This window comes from Kogia breviceps, chromosome 20 (genome assembly GCF_026419965.1).
Source record: "Kogia breviceps isolate mKogBre1 chromosome 20, mKogBre1 haplotype 1, whole genome shotgun sequence".
NCBI classification, from domain to species: Eukaryota; Metazoa; Chordata; class Mammalia; order Artiodactyla; family Physeteridae; genus Kogia; species Kogia breviceps.
The window spans coordinates 9,289,353-9,308,294 of NC_081329.1; the positions used below are offsets into that span (position 1 = coordinate 9,289,353).

Below are 18,942 nucleotides of genomic sequence, written 5' to 3' on the forward strand. Positions count from 1 at the left end.
CTACTAAAATTCCTCAAAATTCAATCTCTGCCATAAGCTTGAACTCGAAACTCAGCTTTGCAGAATTCCTAAGATGAGTAAGCATCTCAGGTCACACGCTCTGACCTACACGTCCCACGAAGAAGAAGAATTCCGGCTCTGTAGGAGCGGAATGTACTGATCACGTTGAATTGTGTGACACGGACCATTCTGCATTCACATCCCATACAGACTCGACAACAGAGACGTCAGCGACAAAAAATAAATTACAGACATGGAGAGCACGTGGTTAGTTCCGAGAGTGTAGCAGTGCACCGTATTTTAGACTTCCCATAGCAGCTACATCAGTGGCTGTCGTGGCTGATAGCCCTGGCGGACCATCCCCAGGCAGCAGGGCTCCGGAATGTTCTACTCGCACTTGCACACGGGGCACAGCAGCGTGCCCGATGTGGAGAATAATTCCATAAATGTTTCAGGGTAAGTGCAGGGCTGTCTCCCGCTGGTCTGGGAGGTATAGGCTCTTGCTTCTGAAGCCAGGACCACGTGGTGACAGTCAGCGGTAGGATGGAGCAAAGCTAAACAATCCCAGCAGACGATGTCCTTTGTCCTAACACCTCAAAATCCCCCTTGTGTCCATGGCCACGCCAGGCCAATCCCCGACTCTCCCCCACCTTAATTCAGCACTGCTTCCTCTTACTCTCTTTTCCAAGATATTTACACTGTCGGTCCCTGGGTGCTAAATAAAAACCTTCCCAATGACCTTCAGCCTCTGTTTTCTAAAACCTATATCCTCAGTTGCTTTATTTGTCCTGTAGCTCAGGGTGGGGGAGAGGGGGGGTGTCTTCTGTCCCCAGATAACTCATTTGTCGCTTCTCTGAACTCTCTGCAATGTCTCTACCACTTTTTCTTTTTCTTTTCTTCCCTCCTTCCTTCCTTCCTTCCTCCCTCCCTCCCTCTCTCTCTTTCTTTTTGGCTGCATTGGGTCTTCGTTGCTGCACGTGGGCTTTCTCTAGTTGCGGAGGGCGGGGGCTACTCTTCGTTGTGGTGCGCGGGCTTCTCCTTGCGGTGGCTTCTCTTGTTGCGGAGCACGGGCTCTAGGCACGCGGGCTCAGTAGTTGTGGTGCATGGGCTCAGTAGCTGTGGTGCACGGGCTCAGTAGTTGTGGCACGCGGGCTTCAGTAGTTGTGGCGCATGGGCTGAGTTGCTCTGCGGCATGTAGGATCTTCCCGGACCAGGGCTCAAACCTGTGTCCTCTGCGTTGGCAGGCAGATTCCTAATCACTGCACCACCAGGGAAGTCCTCTACCACTTTTTCAATACGCGCACCTCACATGCACATAAGTGTCTAGGAAAAGGTCACAACAGGATCACTCCTGAGACACGGGGCCCTGCCCGACTCTCACTGTGTGAGTGCGTCCTCCCCAAAGCTTTACTGGAGGCGTGTGAGAAATCTCTCTCCCAGATTTCCTTCCGTTCAGGACTCAGGTTTCTCTTGCCTTAAACTTTTCTTTTAAAAGATGGTTTTCTGTAAAGTTATAATATGAATACGTCCTCACATTGATTTTTCTCCATGTGTTAGAACAATGACCACCTGGCAAAGTATTATTAGGCAAAAACCTATGCGGAAGAAGGGTTCACGGAATCACAGGAGCGGTGGGACACGAGTATGCAGACTAGGTGGGTTAAATTGCAAAAGACTCACCTCTCAAGCAATAGTTATTCAGTTTCTCCAATATCTGTGTTTAAAGACTTATGACTCACTTTGATCAGGGAACTTAAAATATTGTAAAATATTCACAGGAGGGCCTACGCCACTAGGAGGACGTCAGGGCACATGGGGACCAGAATTCCTATTTGTCCCACCGCCATCGTGAGCGTGTACTCAGGACACCCTTGTCAGAACAAAGAGCCAACTGACTACAACACAGCCGTTGCCTTAATTGACATTTACCACCGTGTATGTTTAAGGTGTACAACGTACACAACGATACACGCATGTACTGCAAAATGGTTCCCACAATGAGGTTAGTTAATACATCCTCCACCTCACATGGTGACCACTGTGCCTATGTGTGAGCGGTGAGAACACCCAAGGTCACTCTCTCAGCAACTTTCAAGTACATAATACAGTGTTATTAGCTACTGCTGGGCACTAGACCCCAGAACTTACTCATTTCGTAACTGGCAGTTTGTACCCTTTGACCAGCATCTCCCCCACCCCTTAGCAACCACCACCTGTCTCTTTGTTTCTATGAGTTTGGCTTTTTTTAGATTCCACAAACAAGTGAAATCATGTCGTGTCTGTCTTTCTCTGTCCGACTTACTTCACTGAGCTTATTTCCCTCAAGATCCATCCATACTGTTACAAATGGCAGAATGTCCATCTTTTTTATGACTGAATAATATTCCTCTGTGTGTGTGTGTGTGTGTGTGTGTGTGTGTGTGTGTGTGCGCGCGCGTGTGTGACATCTTCTTTAGCCATTCATTCGTCAGCAGACCCCTGGTTGTGTCCACGTCTTGGCCATTGTGAGCAATGCTTCTACGAACACGTGGGCCAGGTGTCTCTCCGCAACAGTGACATCACTTCCTTGAGACGGACTCCCAGAGGTGGGTCCGCTGGATCGTGTGGTAGCTCTATTTTTAATCCTTGGAGAACCTCCGTACTGTTTTCCCACAGTGGCCGCACCGATTTACATTCCCACCAACAGTGCACGAGGGCTCCCTTCTCTCCACAGTTTTACCCACATTTGTCATTTCTGGTCTTTTGGATGATGGCCATTCTGACAGGTGGCCTCCACCCTTGATTCGTCTTCCGTTTTCCCACGCAGCGTCTAAACACGATTGAATGTCCCCATCCAACCAGCGGGGAGAGAAGGACTTGACCCCCACGTCCACGACCTGCGGGGCCTCCCAGGGTGTGATGGGCTCAGCTCAGTCTTCACCCATCTTCCATCCCATCAGCAAGCGCCGTTCAGACCCCCAGCCCTCCTGGACGAGGCGGCAGGCCCTGCGTCAGCCCTCCCCGCACTCAGGACACCGCTGTGTGGCACCCACTCCTTGAATTCCTCACCTTCCTCATTCCGTGAGGCCGCTTCTGGTCTCTCCTCTTATTTCTCTGAGGGCTTCCCCTCAGTAATTCCCTTAAAGATCCTTCTCTCCTGTTTCTACTCTGACAACATGATAGTTTCCAAAATTCTCCAAGTTTCCGTCATCTTTCTGTCTCTAAAGGCTGACCTTCAGCAAACCTGACCCACGGGCATCGAGCTCACCGCCACGCGTGTCCTGCTACCTCATAAACCTCCACAGCCGAGCTTCAGCTTGCTGTGAGGGCTGGGCTCCCAGTGCGCTGGTTATACCGTATCGCTTGTGCTACAGGCGTAACCAACGGAGTACTTGCAAAGCTGAATTTATCCTCAAAACCCTCAGACCTGGTCCTGCCCCTGCAGTGCCGGTTAGTATCACAGCACCACCTGGTCTCCAAGACAGAGACCCAAGATGGTCCAAGACACCGTCCTCGCTCACATCCAATTACTCACCAACTCCTGCCGGAACAGGAGCTCCTCAACAGTCTACCGGCGTATCTCCTGCTCTGTGCACGGGACCACTATGCTCGTCTGAGTTCCCATCTCTCATGGAGCCTCTTGGGCAGCCCCCCCTCTGGCCTTAGAAACAGCCAGAGTCATCACGCTCCTCCTGAAAACCCCAAAGGCAGGCTCCCCGCCGTCTGCAGACAGGAGTCCACCTCTGCCCCGCTGGATGCCCTCTGGTCCAGCTCCCAGCTGTCTTACCAACCTTACGTGTTTCTTATTGTGGGAAAATACAGATGATATAAAATTCGCCATCTTCACCATTTTTAAGTGTACAGTTCTGTGGCATTATGCACATTCACGTTGCTGTGTAACCATCACCACCGACCATCTCCAGAACCTTCTCGTCTTCCCAACCTGACACTCTGTCCCCGTTAAACACTGACTCCCCACCCCCACCCTTCGGCCCCTGGCCCCCTCCATCCTACTTTCTGTCTATGAGTCTGACTGCTCTAGGGACCTCAGGTAAGTGGAATCATACAGTGTCTGTCCTTTGGGGCTTATTTCACCCAAGGATCATCCGTTTGTAGCAGGTAACAGGATTTCCTTCCTTTTTAAGGCTGAATGACAGTCCGCGAATTTACCACATTTGTTGATCGACGGGCACTTGGGCCACCTCCACACTGGGTTATTGTGAAGCGCGCGGCCACCATTACTGTGCGCACGTATCTATCTGAGGCTGGATCGTATAGTAATTCCACGCGTTACTTCTGAGGAGCTGCCAGACTGCTCTCCACAGCGGCCGACTCTTAATTCACCCTCTAACCCTTCGGCTCCTAGTTTCCCACGCGGCTGTTTCACAGTTCAGCCTGTGGGAGCCGTTTCCGCCCTCGTCGACCTGTATCCTTCTCAGCCATCCCCCCGTACTCAGCTCAGGATTCACCGCCTTGTTGACTTGTCTGCTTGTTTTTCTCTCTTGGCTGTGAGTGGCTTGGGAACAGAAATGATGCACCATCGAGCTTTCCCCACAGCCTCTTCTTCTACAGAGACAGCCGTATAGCAGGGGCTCATTAACTTAAAGTCTGTTCCCCCCAATACAGGCTTTTATAGTTAGTCACTCAGGCTTACTTGATTACTGAATTGCTCAAACAAAAACTTAAGAGCGTCTTACTCCCCAAACATACCTTTTATTTCCTAAAGAAATCACATGAGCAGCATAGAAATTACCAGATAAATTTCACCATAGCATTCCTCCCCGTAAGTTCACTTACTGAAATCTTAAATAAATATTTTATAAACTACCTACTTGAATCTTCGTTTGGTTGCCCCCGTAATCTGTTGACAAAGACCACAGACGAGACTGGAAGTCTGAGTACCACCCGCCCCTGATCCGCCCCCCTGTGCTTCACCAGCAGTGATCTGAGCACAGCTGCTTCCTGACTGTCTCCACTGCCACGAGAAGGGGAGTCTCGCTCTCTCCTGGCTCGAACCGATCCCTCACCTTACAGACCAGCCGGACTTCACAGTCTTCTGTAACATCCCAGTGCAGATACTCAGCGAAATGAGGGCCTGGCGGGGAAAAGGGAAAAAAGTTTAAATAAAGGAACAAAATGTATACATACACACACACACACACACACACACACACACATACAAATGCATTTGGGGCAGAAGAAAGTAGCTGTTCAGTCTGAAACCAAGATAATTTGATGAAACTAATTTTCAGGGCTCCGAAGTCAGTGTGTGCAACACTGATACTGAAATCTCTATTTCTAGCTGGATGATGCTGTCTGAGCTCTCCTTCTCGGTGATGTCTAATAGCTATTGCTCTTTAGGAGGAAGAATAATGAAATGTTATATTATTTTCGCAAGACATGTGTCTAACAACATCCAACAGCGTAGTATAGAAAAACTTTAAAACAGGAGAATTACTTGAGGTAAGATGAAGAAAAAGCAGTTTGACCTAGCAATTATGTCAACACATGATATTTATATAGCATTTGAAATCAAAGATTAATTTATATATCTTTCAAAAATATCATTTTTACTTAATATAAATGCAGAAGTCATATGCTAATAATACATTCAACACAAAAATACAAAGCAGTTTTAGAAAGTATTTATTGATTTCTTCCATATAAGTACATCCTACAAAGTTGTAGAATCATATTGTAGAAAAAAAATCGTATTGTAGAAATGAGTAAAATAAATATTTTTGACTACTAAAAATAAAAATAGCTTAAAACAATAAAAATAATGTCTTCATTTTATATTTTAAAAGCTGTATTCTAACTTCTTTTCAAAAATTATAGAAATCCCGTATAAAAAATATTTTTCAAATAAACTCTTGTAGTTCAATTTCTAAAATTTATCCGTTTTCCTTTGTATCTAGTTAATATGCTTTTTATTTTTTATTTACTTATTTTTAATATGCATTTTTAAAATGATATATTTAAAAAGTATTGTTTGTAATTAAAGTTAAAACATCTAACAGTTGAAAAGTTCACACAATTTTAAGTAAAATAACAAGCTCCTGGCGATTGGAATTGGGTCTACTGCCCTCTCTCCATTTTTCCTAATAATCCCCCCAACTCGCCCACCCTCGTTCTTTATTCCTTACTGTCACAATCACTGGACTCCATCTGGACACGTAATGGAGGCACCCTTTCCTTATCACTGCAGGAAAATACGAACACTCAACAATAGATTCCAGGGCTTTTCAAGGTAGAAGCAAGAAGAAAATACAGATGAAATAAGGGGAAAGGTCAAAGAACAGAAAAGTATCCAAATTTCTACAGCTAAGAAGTGGTCTGACTTCTCAATCATTTAAAATTGAAGTTAGAGTCGTTTGGCATTAAGTAGGATCTGCTCCAAGCAAATGCTCAAATCCTAAACCTTTGTCTTGTGCTAGTGGTGGGGAAGCCAGCCAACCACCTACCTTGTTTCCTGAGAAATTCCTTTCTTTGAAATTCAGCCTCTTCTAGGACAGCCTTGAATGCTAAATTCAATGTTTAAGGGGAAAAAAATAGAAATGAAATACATTTGCTTCTCTCTGGTGGAAAGAATTTGCTTTGAATTTTCCTTTACAGACATGTGAAGACCTTCCACACAGCATACCGTCTCCAATGAGAACCAGCGAAGACTGATTTTTGGCTTTCCCATCGTGAATCTGCACAGTGTAGGTGCCTTCGTTTTCGATGGTAAAGTGATCCATCACCATCTCGATAAGGCCCGTTGACTTGTCACACTTGATTCTGTGCGTCTGGGAGCACAGAAGGAAGGGGAGAATTCCACCGTGAGATGCCTCCCTCCAGTTTTCCCGCTGGCACCTAACAGTTGCATCAACTATTGTATCTTAAGGGATCACGGTGCCCAAAAAACACAAAAAGAAATTTCAGCCACTGAACCTCTTGGTGAACCAAAGAGCAAACGAGGGACCTCTTGGTGAACCAAAGATCAAACGAGGGACATTCGGCGACGAAGCCCTAGGTCTGCGTGCGGAGTGACCTCCACACGAAGACCCCAGCAGGAACTCTGCACACTCCTCGGGAACGTGCACCCGATGTGAGATAACTCAGCACACGGGGGAAAGAGAACGGGGCGCCCTTGGCCACGTCCGGTCACAAAACCACAGGCAACAACCAACCACCTCCACAGCCGCGAGGGCGTCAGTCCCGGGGACTCTGGGGACACGGGCATCACGACTGGTCGCCCCCTACTCAACACCGCCACCGGCACCAGGGTTGAAGGTGCCCAGGATGCAGAGCATGCCCCGTCCGGGCAGCCTCCGATGGGGACCCTTTCCCGGTGCCGCCCTTCCAGAGCTCACGTCTCTGAGCTCTCATCACCTGTGACGAGCTACAGAGACTGAGGTGTGGTTGCGCGTGGACCATGTCTTATTCCACCCTTGGGTACGATATCTGCAATCAAGCAGGGGTCAGGGAGGCATCCGAAGAAGGAGCACATCCAAAGGATGCCTCGTCTGCGCTGCAGCCGTCGTTCGGGACGAGGGAGGACAGCACAGGGGCGCGGGGACCGGGGCTCCCCTCAGAACATCACTGCTTCCTCTGGCCTTGAGCCCCCCAACGCTACGCCCAGAATGAACGAAAGCATGACAACCTTTGCTGGTGGCGTTTCCTGCAGGCATTCCTGCTTCCTTTCAGAGGAGCCCAGCTGGGATTTACGCAAAGGCGTCCCAGCCTGAGGAGCGAGCCGTCCGGGGAAGGTGGGGCTGCAGGGTGAGATGAGCGGGTCATCGCCAATACCCTGTGGTCAGCCGCCAGCAAACAGGAGGGGGCGGAGGAAAGTCCACTCCTTCCCCCTGAGAACCTGCACTCCTTCTACAAGCCTTAGCTCGATGAGACTATCACAAAGAACTCCTATCTGCGGGTACCGAACAGAAAATGTGTAAGATCGGCCATTTTCTGACACCTCGTGTGTATTTATCTTCACAATGCTCTCCTTTCTCTTTCAGGTGACATTTATATTTTGGATTCTGAATGCCAGTGTCACAAGAGAGCTGAGAAGATGAATATTAGCAAAATAGCACCTTTGTTCAACATCCCTAAGCCTGTTTCCCTCAGCAGCGGGCATCGTTTCTAAACTCTCCTGCCTGACGTTGGAAGAGGCACCTCTGCCTTCTGACCCCTTCCGTTTAATCCAAGTGTATTTCCAAGATGCCCTGTGGCCACTCCCGTGGTCAGCCCACCCTCCTCGCCCCCCGGCCCCCCACCTTGCTAGCTCTCGCGTGTGCAGGCTGCAGGGCGCACCCGTTCCGGGGTCCACTCTCTGCATTCCTCCTCCGAAGGAGAACCCAGGAATCCACTGCTCTTGAAATCTCCCCTAACTACTCCAGCCTCTCCACACCCCCGCCGTCTCTGATTCGGTGCTCACTGTACTGTCTTAACACGCTCTTCATTCTGTAATTTTTCTATATCATTCTCTGATTGAAGCTGTATTTCTTCAACTCTGGGATAAGCTCCAGGAGGGCAAGTTTACGTCTCATTTTTCTAGGCTACGGCGGACAATCAAAAACAATCTGCAGACAGTAAGCTGCCATCCACGGGGAAAGGAAGATGAGTGTCTGAGGTCCCAAGGGTTAACGTGATGCCTGAGGTTCTGTTTGATCAAATATGACTTTCAGGTTTTCAGCGAATAAAGCCCACCCCTGCCCACAGGCCCCGACTTCCAGGAAACATAAAAATGTCCCCTGGAAATCGGAAACTCCAATATTGTTTCAAGTAAGTAAAGCATACACTGTGTACTTGTACAACATTGCTTAGATTTTTTTTCTCGATGTGAACTTGGTGTATATAAAGTGAGAGAGAGAGAGCATGAATGAGAAGGCATGAGCTCAGATTACATTTTGAGAGCGAGGTCATTTCAGGAGGCGGTACCGATTACAGGAAGCCTCCTGATTACGGGACCGGGACGCTGCTACCTCCCCGGAGACTCCGGTAGTTCTTGGGGGCTGGACAAGGGACAGCAGTCTGAGGGCTGCAGCAGGTGTACCTTGCTGGGGTCGTTGAGTTTCTTTGCAGTTTTGAGTATTTGCTTTTGAATACGGGGAGCAAATTTCAAGTTGATCAGACAACCGTGCTGCTCTGAGCCTGTAAGACGTTCGCCCCCATCAAACATCTGGGAGTAGAGGCCTCTAGGAACCTGCTCTCATTAGGTCTCAGAAGTGAGAAGGAACCACGCTCACCAGCCGGATTCTTAACAATCCAGAGCCTTCTCCATTTTCTCAGCTTCTGCACCGCAGGGTCTGGGCAGGTTTGAGAAAAGAATCAGCCTTCTAGCGATTGCCGTTATGCAGCGAGATGATGTTCAATGATTTTATGGGGGCCATAAAGACAGGCTATTATGTGACTTTCACAAAATAGCATCAATCTCCACATGGAAAAGTCACCTGTGGATTGCTAATTAAGGAATGAAATAGTACAGCCGTATTCCAAACGATGAGTCAGGTAGCAAAGACATCCATTTTTAAAGCAAGCTCTCCACAGCAGGTAGGAATGTTAATCAAAAGATGTTCTACAAATAAAATGCAATCACACTAAATTCCATTGCATCCCGTAGCATGATCTCTGCTCAAAGAAAATGTCTCCAATTACCTTGATCACGCGATGCTCTTCCATACACAGTATCCGTACTGTGGGCTTTTTTACAGCCAGGAGGAAACCGCATGCTTTCTACTTACTAGCCAACTGCCCAATTTGTACAGTTCTTCAAGGATGTCATCATTCTCATGGGGAAGATGGACTGGATAAGAAAACTCACGCCATCTTTGTCCATACGTGATTTCTTCCTGAGAGACGTTCGTCTAACCAAGCTTTACTAAAAACCCGTCAGACACAGAGGCCAGACTAGGGATGAGGCACCTAGCTCAGAGGGAGAGTAAGTGGACCGCGCACCTGGCACGAGCAACCCCTACATCTCAACCATCCCGTTAAGATCCGTGCAGCAGACACACCGCTGAGGCACTGAGGACTCAGTAGGATAGCTAAATAGACACGATGCATTGGGTGTCAAGGGAAAAGAGAGCGGAGCGGGTAAAGATGGTGGGATGTGAGAGCCCCCAAGGGCACCGCTGAACAACAAAGAAAGGCTCCATCAAACAGGTCATCTTTTAACTGGGTTCCCAGTCACGCTGGAATAATTAGACAAGAGGACATATATGGAAACACAATGTTCCACAGGCAAAAAAAGGAATCCTTGTAATATCTGTAAGCCTCATTCTACACAATGAAAAGCAGAAGAAGGGCAAAGTGTTTGTATCACAGCATCCTACACATTTTTCTCTGTCCAGATTTGCCAGGCCAAGGGGGCAGCCTAAAAGCTCAGGGAAGGTGCAGAAACTAATTTCCCAGCCGACGCCTTCCATGGGGCGCTCTCAGTGGGAGGGGGGCCTAGGGAGGCATTGCTCACATCAGGGCAAAAATATACCCCTTCAAAACCGTCATCAAGAGTGAATAAACTGATCCACTGAGGATAACCGCCACCCCACGTAACCTGAACCTTCTCATACCACCAAGTCTCTAAAACGTAGTTTGTCATTTTTTAATTCCAACAGGCTTGGATTTAAAGGCCTCCTGATCTCTCATCTAACCGAGACCAAATCTCTGAACATTGCAAGAATCAATCATCTCTCATTCGTGTCGTCAGCCTTCTACACCCCAACTTCTACAGCTCGAAAAGGGATGAAAACAGACCCAGAATACTGACTTTCAGGAACTGACCTTCCCAAGTCATACCTGGCCATCTCCAAAGGCAGAGGCCACGCGCACATGAACTCACCTCGCTGTCACTGACTTCTCTGTCGTTAATGATAAAGCGGTAGCTGGCGTCTGGTGATAAGTGCTCAGCCTGCAGCCAGAAGCGGACCTGGCCCTTATCAAAAATCCCATAAGCTAATTCTGACTTCAGAGGAATTGCTACAGGAAGAAAAGAAATCACAAGTCAATAATGCATGAATCCTTGTGAGAAAGAATAGCTGTATACTGTAGGAAAATATCAATCCTCATTATTAAACTTTTGGAGAATGTGAAACCCTGCAGTATTGAATTGGATTATGAAAACCAAAACAAATAAATAAGACTCTAGTTAGCCTGGCGCTGCATTCAAAGCCTCCACGCCCCGTGAAGCCTTGCACGTGCACGGTCTGCTTTCCTGAGGGGCCCCGTGAACACAGACGGATATATTCTTTCTGAGTTCAATGTAATCCAATAACTGAAGATCCCATTTGATACAATTCTCACTTGGATTAGACAGCCACACTCAACCCAAAATCTAAAACACTGCATGCAATGAAAATTGTTACACGTTACAATATTAGCTAATACTTGTTTTGAGCGAATTGTTGATAAGTGTGTAAGCTGGAGCACGAAACGAGGCCATCCTCTCCCCAGAGCGTCCCTTCCAGAGCTGCACGCGGTAACGAACATGCCTTCCCAGAGCGCGATGCTGCGCTGAGCTCCAGGCTCACTTACTGGGATTTTTTATCTCATTGCTCAGCGCCACCAAACGTTCCAGCTCTAAAATTAAGAAAAATATAATCACTGGTTTTGACCTGTACGCTCAGAAGCTGGCTTAAAAGCAAAGCAGAGATTTGACATCACATCACCAAGTTTAATTTGAGGCTGTGAAAGAAATCAGAACTGGGAGTTAAAAGGAGACTGTAACTTTGAATACTCCCTCCAGTGAACTACCGCCTGCAACTGAGATCCTCACCATTTAAAGAACCCACTTACTAAAGGGACCCGTTAGGACGGGTTAGGGCAGAGGTCCCTGGGAGTGGGGGGCACGGGGGGGGGCAGGTGTATTACTCGAAGAGAGGAAGACCTACAGAGGGGGTATGTAAAGGGACCCATTTCCAGATCCTCTAATTCCATATGAACCCTTTCCTGAAATTGGTCTGGCTGGCTGAGAACATGGCTGGTCTGTGATTTTCCTTCTGCGTTAAAAGCGTCCTGCTTCAGCGCCTCTCTCACCCACTCAGAACTTCACTGTGGTGTATTATCATGAATTTACATAATAAATAATAATGATGATACATTAGAAAATAAAAATGCGCTGCTCCTGAGCATCCCAAGAGCAAGTTAAGAACAGTTGAAGGCTCTAAACGATTTCTTTCCTTTTCCCTCCTCCTTCCTTCCTTTTCTTCTTAAAATTAGCATTTAGCAATGAGACCATGGTCACAAAGGTCTGTATGTGTCTGTTTATCTGAAATGAACAATGAAGCAGACTTTCTGTGACCAGAAGTAACTCCACCCAGACGGCTGATTTGAGGGTGAGGGCTGACACCCCCATTAGGTCTCGCAGGGGGAACTTCCATACGTCAAATGAGCTAAAGGTTTTGCCTGAAATGTACTTGAGGTCCGTATACAGTGTAAAATGTGCTGGAAATGCTCATTCTCTGCAACGATTTAAAATTAAGGTGAAAACGTCATCTGCAAACTTTCAAGTGGAGCAGAGGAGTACATCACTTGTCAGAAGTCCTTAAGGATGTTTTGCTAGTAAAAAGCTGTGTGAAGGCCACCGAGTGAGGGTCAGAGAGGGCAGTTTAAAAGGCAGGTGAGCAGATTCCGGTCCCCTCCCGCCCTGTCTGTGAGCAGTGAGCTTGCCAGGGAACCCAGGAAGCAGAGATGGTGCAGCCCCTCTGTCGTTCTCCTGCTGGTCCCGTTAAACGCACATGGGCTCACCCCAGTGCCCCCAACGTCTGCATGGGACCTGCGGACGCCTGCAGCCATCCAGACCCTGTCCCCTCCCCACCCGTCCTAGGCGTCCCCCCTTGTATCCCTCTCCTGGGACCACACCCTTCACTGTAGCCAAACAAGATGCCAGCTGATAAGGAAAGGATTAGACTATCAAGCTTAAGGCATGTTAAGTGAGGGCTCTCAGAGACTCAGAAGCTTTTAAAGGCCCAACATGGAGTTTTGAGGGTTCCGTCCAAGGCTACACAGTTCCCTCCACATCACTCACTTATCCTCGTACAAACTTGTAACACTGACTCTGACCAGCACGGTGGTCGATAAGGGTTGGATGCAAACATCAACCCAGGCAGTGGAAGAATCCTCCTCCCGAGGCCAGTTCATTGTCTGCGGGACTCAGACCTGGCGACCTGCCTAAGAGAAACGGCTGCTTTTCCCCGGGTCACCACAAACCGACTTCCTTCGCTTCTTTCTGCTGCTTTCTGTTTATAAGAGAGCAAGTGATTTTAACTATGGAAATTCAATGTTATTTCACACACATAAAAAAATATATACATATAAATGTGTGTGTATATATATATACAGGTATGTGTTTTCGTTTATCATCCGATTATCCGATTATTCAATGTTGGGAGAAAAGGGAGGGTTCTCTCATCTGTGCGCCTCTCATTAATTTTACGGACTTATTTGCTAATATGCCACTTGCCAAACTTATGAAACGTAACTAAAACTCATCTCTAAAAGTACACGTGGAAGGCTATAAAAGCAATATATACAGCAAGGAATAAAAATACTCCCAGCGTTTGTGTAATTTCCAAAGTAATTTTTGGCTTTAAAAAGGATTCCCCATCCCCAGCCTCCTGCAAACACACCCCTTTTCTAAGCAAATCGGTCTGTTCTCTGTTAGGGTCAATCTTTGCAAGTGTTATAAAAACCCCCAAAGGCAAGCCTATGTCCTACAGGTGTTACCTTCCTCATCCAAGACAAAGCTGGAGGACACACCATCCGTGTCACTGACGGACACAGAGTAAGTCCCTAAGTCCACTTTATCCAGATTCTTAAAGTACAGCTTCGAGCTGAAAGGGAAGAAAAGCCGGTATGTTAATTACTGTGTTTGCCGGCGTTCCTAGGAGGTGGTTCTCGCCAACCCCAGAGTGGAACTTACTGGTCCCCCGCGGTCTCGACCTTGAACCTCTCGTCACCCGCAATGTCCTCGTAGGATTTGCACCATGTGAAGTGAGAGGCGTCCGTCACCTCCTGGCAGTCAAAGCTCAGGTAGACGTTGCCCTTTTCATCCACGCCCGCGCTGATCTCCTTGGTGCCTGCGGAGCGAGAACGCCAGGGAGCATCTTGGGAACACCTTCCCAGTCTTTTTTTTTGGAGAAGGGATGGCCCAGGCGGAGAGCTTGTTTTACATCGAACCATCAGTGTTTGCCTACGGTCTACCCAGGTCATCGGGTAGATGTGAAAGAGCAAGCCCTCTGGGCAGCTGATGGAAAGCAGAAAAGTTCAGGTTTGGCTTTGAAGTCGTCACATGTCTGTCCGCTTCCTTTTCTGCATCCAGCACCACTGGAGAAAACCCTCTGGGCTGCCGATCCTGGCCAGAACGATCCTGTTCCCCTTTGGGATCTGACCTCTCGACACTCCTGGGTGCCCGGGCAGCGTGGTTAAGGGCACTTGTTTCCCACACACCCAGGCTCTACTTTCTCCACTTTTTCCTTCGGGGGATTGTTTGTTTGTTTGTTTGTTCCTTTTTGACCAAGTGGACACCTGGCCCAACACAGGCCAGTCAGCATCTGTCCCTTAGGAATCGTAACTGGAGGAGACACGCCGGCCTGAGCCAGGTGCCCCTTGCTACGAGGACCGAGGAGCACAGAGCCGGGTGGCAGGGTATCCATGGAGCCAATCTCCAGGGAGGGGAGAAATCCAGGGGAAACATGGTTTCCAGAGATCCTCCTCCCCACGTGTCCCGTGAGCTCACCCCCCTCCCCTCGGAAGCGCTTCCCCGCCAAGGTCCCCTCAGCTGGGCTCTTACCACTGTTAATCAAGAAGATCGCCAGCGGCTTTATAATTTCTGATCGAAACTCAGCAGTAACATAAAAGACCATCGTCATCCCTGTATGTTCTACTGCTGAAACGAAGACCCCCGCCACCGTTGCAGAATGGACTCACGCGCCCCTTGCTGCCCAGGATGCTGGGGAGGCGGCGTGCAGTGGGTCTTTGAAGACATGCTGTACTGCGTCTGTCAATCAACTCCCTCTATAAATGTGACGGGTACCATCCATGCACCCGCCGTCCATTCACACACACACACGCATCCCTCCTTCCAGATCACCCCACCGTGAGGCTTTTGCCCTGTTAACAGCCGAGCAGATGAGGCTCACCTGGCCTGGCCTCCACCAGCACCGGCTCCGACGTGTCTGAGGGCTTCCCCACCCCACTAGCATTTACTGCCCGGACACGGAAGATGTAGGTTTTTCCTTGGTGCAGGTCGCAGACCTTGAAAGAAGGAGGAAACGTCACATGTGAACGGACAGATGAAAATGACTTCATTCTTCATCACGTTTTATTACAGACGTGTTTTCTTTTTACAAATAGCCTATCCTTCCAGTTGGAATAGCCGTACAGAGGAAGTCAGGAGTGCAGAAGGGAAAAGGAGGCGGGCAGGCTCGTGACCTCACTTGGCGAGAATAAACAGGGTTTCTATTGTTCTGATGTATCCTCTTCTTTGTTCTTTGCATATTTTAAAGCAGAACTGAAATCATATCATCTAGTTTATAATCTGGTGTTGATATTTAACATAATTCTACGGGACTAAATATCATTTCACATGTGATTTTTTTTACTTTGTGCAAGATATCCCATCATTGGGGCAATATCAAAATGAAACCCATCTCTTATACATCTACAGATGATGTCTAGTGTAATCTGCATTGATAACCAAAAATAAAATGTCTATTAGCTAATTTCTAACGAATTCATTTAGCTGGATTCTGAGCAGCTTTTGTTCGTTCAGAAGACACTGATCTTGTTTCATGTTGTCCAACTGCTTTCCAGAGGCTGCTGCCCATTTACCTGTCACTCAGGTGCGGCCTTCCTTTAAGGAAGTACATTGCCTCTCTGTCTAAACCACACCCCAGAGGCCACAACCCAAAGAAGAAAGCCTCTGACGAGGGCAGCTGGGTCCCCGGGTCTAAGCCACTGTCAGCACTAACCTGCCCCCAGCGACTGGTGAACTGCAGGTGCTAAAAACAGAAGTACTTGGAGAAAGAGGGGGTAGAGAAATTACACATCATAATTCTGTCAAATGTGTTTACACTGTGTGTACTTGTGTGTGTGTGTGTGTGTATCAGATAGAAGACGTCCATCAGCGATCACGTGAACAGAGTGAAGTAAACACGGGCTTGGTGCGGAAAGACATAATTCTAGTCATCGCTGTGGAAGGCACATCGACGCGGCCCGTGACCGTGGGGTGTCAGCACCACTGGGGGTTGTCAGACGGCAGGAAGCTGAGGAAACCCACCCAGAGGGTCCCCGCACGCAGTCGCTCCCCACGCCCACGGAGGGGCGGGCACCTGGGACCCCACCGGCTGGCGGCAGGGGTACCAGGTCATGTGCACAGTGCCCTGGGGGCTTTGGGCTAGACCCCCCGCCAGGGGTGAAACACATTCCCCAGAAGACAAAGCCTGAGAAGGAGTGCCGTCACCTTTAGGTAGCGATGTGCCGTGGCGGCCTCGTTGACGGTGACCCACTCTCCAGAATCCTCTTCCTTACAGTCGATGAAATACCCGGAGACGGGGCTGCTGCCCGAATACACCGGGGCCTTCCAGAGCAGCACCAGGGATGTGTCGCGGACCTCACAGAACGTCAGGTCGTAGGCAGGACCTGAAAAGCCAGGCAAGCCCGTGGTCTAATTCACGAGTCCGCACGCTCTCCCGGGACCAGCAGGCGCGTCTCACAGAGAGCAAGGCGTGCAGGAGAGGATCCTGAGGTACCCACCCACCTCCTGGGCTGGAGACCTGGGCGTCACGGGACTCGCCCAGGGAGCCTGGCCACCCCGGGGAACCAAGCGGTCACCAGCTCCGCAGGCCTAGTACCCCAGCCCCGCCTGTGACGGTAAACCCTGCAGCGCCACCGACCAAGCCCGGGTCCAGGGGAGCCCTGAGCAGTAAAGGCAGGAGGGGTCCCACCCTAACCAATCCCTCTAAGCCCCCAGAAGCCTCTGGGAACTTCTACAGCTTCTCCTTCCACTGACTCTTCCAAAGGGAAAAAAATTAATTTCATTAAAACAAGTATCGCCCGCCCCCCGCCCCCCAAAAAAGAAAAGAAAAAGCCATATAATCTGGCCACAGAATTGAACAATCATCTCAGTTTTTTTTAGCTTTTCAGCTTCAACTTCAGGTTCGTTGCTTTGTCTCACTTTGTTTTGTTCAAACCATGAGCATATCATCCATGGCATTAGGGGTCCTGATGGACTGGATACAGAGAAATCAATGCCCAGTCCCTGCAAATTTGTGAAAACAGTTTTAAAATGTGGAGCCCTGAGTAAATGCAGGTATTTTGTCAATGTTCACTTTAGAACCAGAGGCCCCAAGCTCCCACGTGGCCTGGGAGGAGGAGACCTGAGTGCATACACCGTCAGTAAGGTCCTGCTGTCCCCACTCTGGCCCAGCTGGAGCCTCTCCTGCCGGGAGCTGCCCTCTCTCCGCCCCTTTGGGAGAAGTTCACCTGGAGCAGGTCTGCCCTGGACCAGCCTCTGGCCACAGCCTCCTCGACTCGGGAGAGCAGCCGGGGGTGGGTGGCCCCCCTGCCTCTCACTTCAGTGCTAATGACACGGTGCCTGTCACCGCCCTGCCTGTGTCTCCATGGCCCAGACCACAGGGTGGGGCCACCTAAGGCACAGCTCTGCCCCGGGCCTGGCACGTGGTAGTGGTGCCAGGATCTGTGCAGGGTGGCTGAAGCCTGCCGGCTGCAGGGCCTGGTAAGGCCTGGGCTGGCGCCACGGAAGGCCCCCTCTCCGGCCAGCCCTGCGTGTGCACGCGGGGTGCCCGGGGGTGAGTCCTGGAGAGACCGCCTCACCCGGTTCCGGCGCCGTCCAGGCCTCGCACTTGAAGAGCTCGCTGGGGTCCGACGGCTGCCCGACCCCCACGAGGTTGGCGGCGGCAATTCTGAATTCGTAGAGTGAGCCTTCCGCCAAGCCCGCCACCTGTTCAGAGGATGTTTAAATTATAGATGAACCCACAGACGCAGAAAACAAGCTTATGGTTACCAAAGGGGAAAAGGGGGGGAGGGATAAATTAGGAGGTTGGGATTAACAGGTACACACTGCTGTATATAAAACAGATAAACAACAAGGACCTACTGTACAGCACAGGGAACCACACTCAGGATTTTGTAATAACCTATAAGGGAAGAGAATCTGAAGAATATATATATATATATACACACATATATGTATGTATAACTGAATCACTGTTGTACACCTGAAACTACCACAACGTTATAAATCAGCCATACTTCAATTTTTTAAAATTAATTAATTAATAGCTGAAACAAAAGCTGCGTTACGATCCATCGGGGGAAAGGGGGTATTTCTGGTTGATTTATAGATGGAATGTGAGGGTGAGGGACCTTGTCAGTAAGTCAAGGAGGCGTCTGTGGAAGGTTATAGATCCACGTGCATTCTGCAGTCAGCACCTTCACCCCGACACGGTTTGCCTCATGCACTCCATAACCCCCCCCACCCCCGGGGATGACGTGATGACCCAGGCAGGGGAACAGGCTCAGAGACAAAAGCCACAAGGAGCCAGTGGAAGAACGGTGGGCGGGGCCAGACGTCGGGCCCAGGGTCTCCACCCTCCACCCCCCGCGACACCGCGCCTGGGGTGTCAAGGGCCCGGGACGGGAAGCGTCCTCGCGGTGGGGGGGCGGTGGGGAGTGACCTGCCTCCTCCCCGCACGCTGGCCGGAGGCCCCTGAGGGTCCACTCTGCCTGGTCTGTGCCACAAAAGATGGAGGGAAGGCCCTGGACCAGACCACCAGCCCTGCCTGGCAGCCCGGCCCCTGGATCAAACGCAGCATCGGAACACAACAGCCCCCGAAGCAAGCACGTGTCACGTGGAGCCGCTTTACCCCCTGGAAGGCGGGCCTGGCCTCGTGGAAGGTCGGCATTCAGAAAGCACGTGGGCATTTCCTCCGGAGTTTGGGGTCTGACGGCCAATAGTAAGGT

General features: G+C 49.5%; 1 protein-coding gene across 3 annotated transcripts in view; it reads right to left on the reverse strand.

Moving 5' to 3' along the window:
• The window catches only part of MYOM2 (myomesin 2), an 86,186-nt gene that overhangs the window by 14,895 nt on the left and 52,349 nt on the right, over positions 1-18,942 (reverse strand). For all 3 annotated transcript variants that reach the window (XM_067022452.1, XM_067022451.1, XM_067022453.1), the window contains 10 exons: positions 17,794-17,920; positions 16,421-16,599; positions 15,099-15,213; positions 13,880-14,036; positions 13,684-13,790; positions 11,494-11,538; positions 10,802-10,938; positions 6,623-6,767; positions 6,444-6,503; positions 5,007-5,074 (listed from right to left, as the gene is read on the reverse strand). In XM_067022452.1, the coding sequence (XP_066878553.1) occupies positions 5,007-5,074; positions 6,444-6,503; positions 6,623-6,767; positions 10,802-10,938; positions 11,494-11,538; positions 13,684-13,790; positions 13,880-14,036; positions 15,099-15,213; positions 16,421-16,599; positions 17,794-17,920 (1,140 nt within the window). The remainder of the gene's footprint in view (positions 1-5,006; positions 5,075-6,443; positions 6,504-6,622; positions 6,768-10,801; positions 10,939-11,493; positions 11,539-13,683; positions 13,791-13,879; positions 14,037-15,098; positions 15,214-16,420; positions 16,600-17,793; positions 17,921-18,942) is intronic.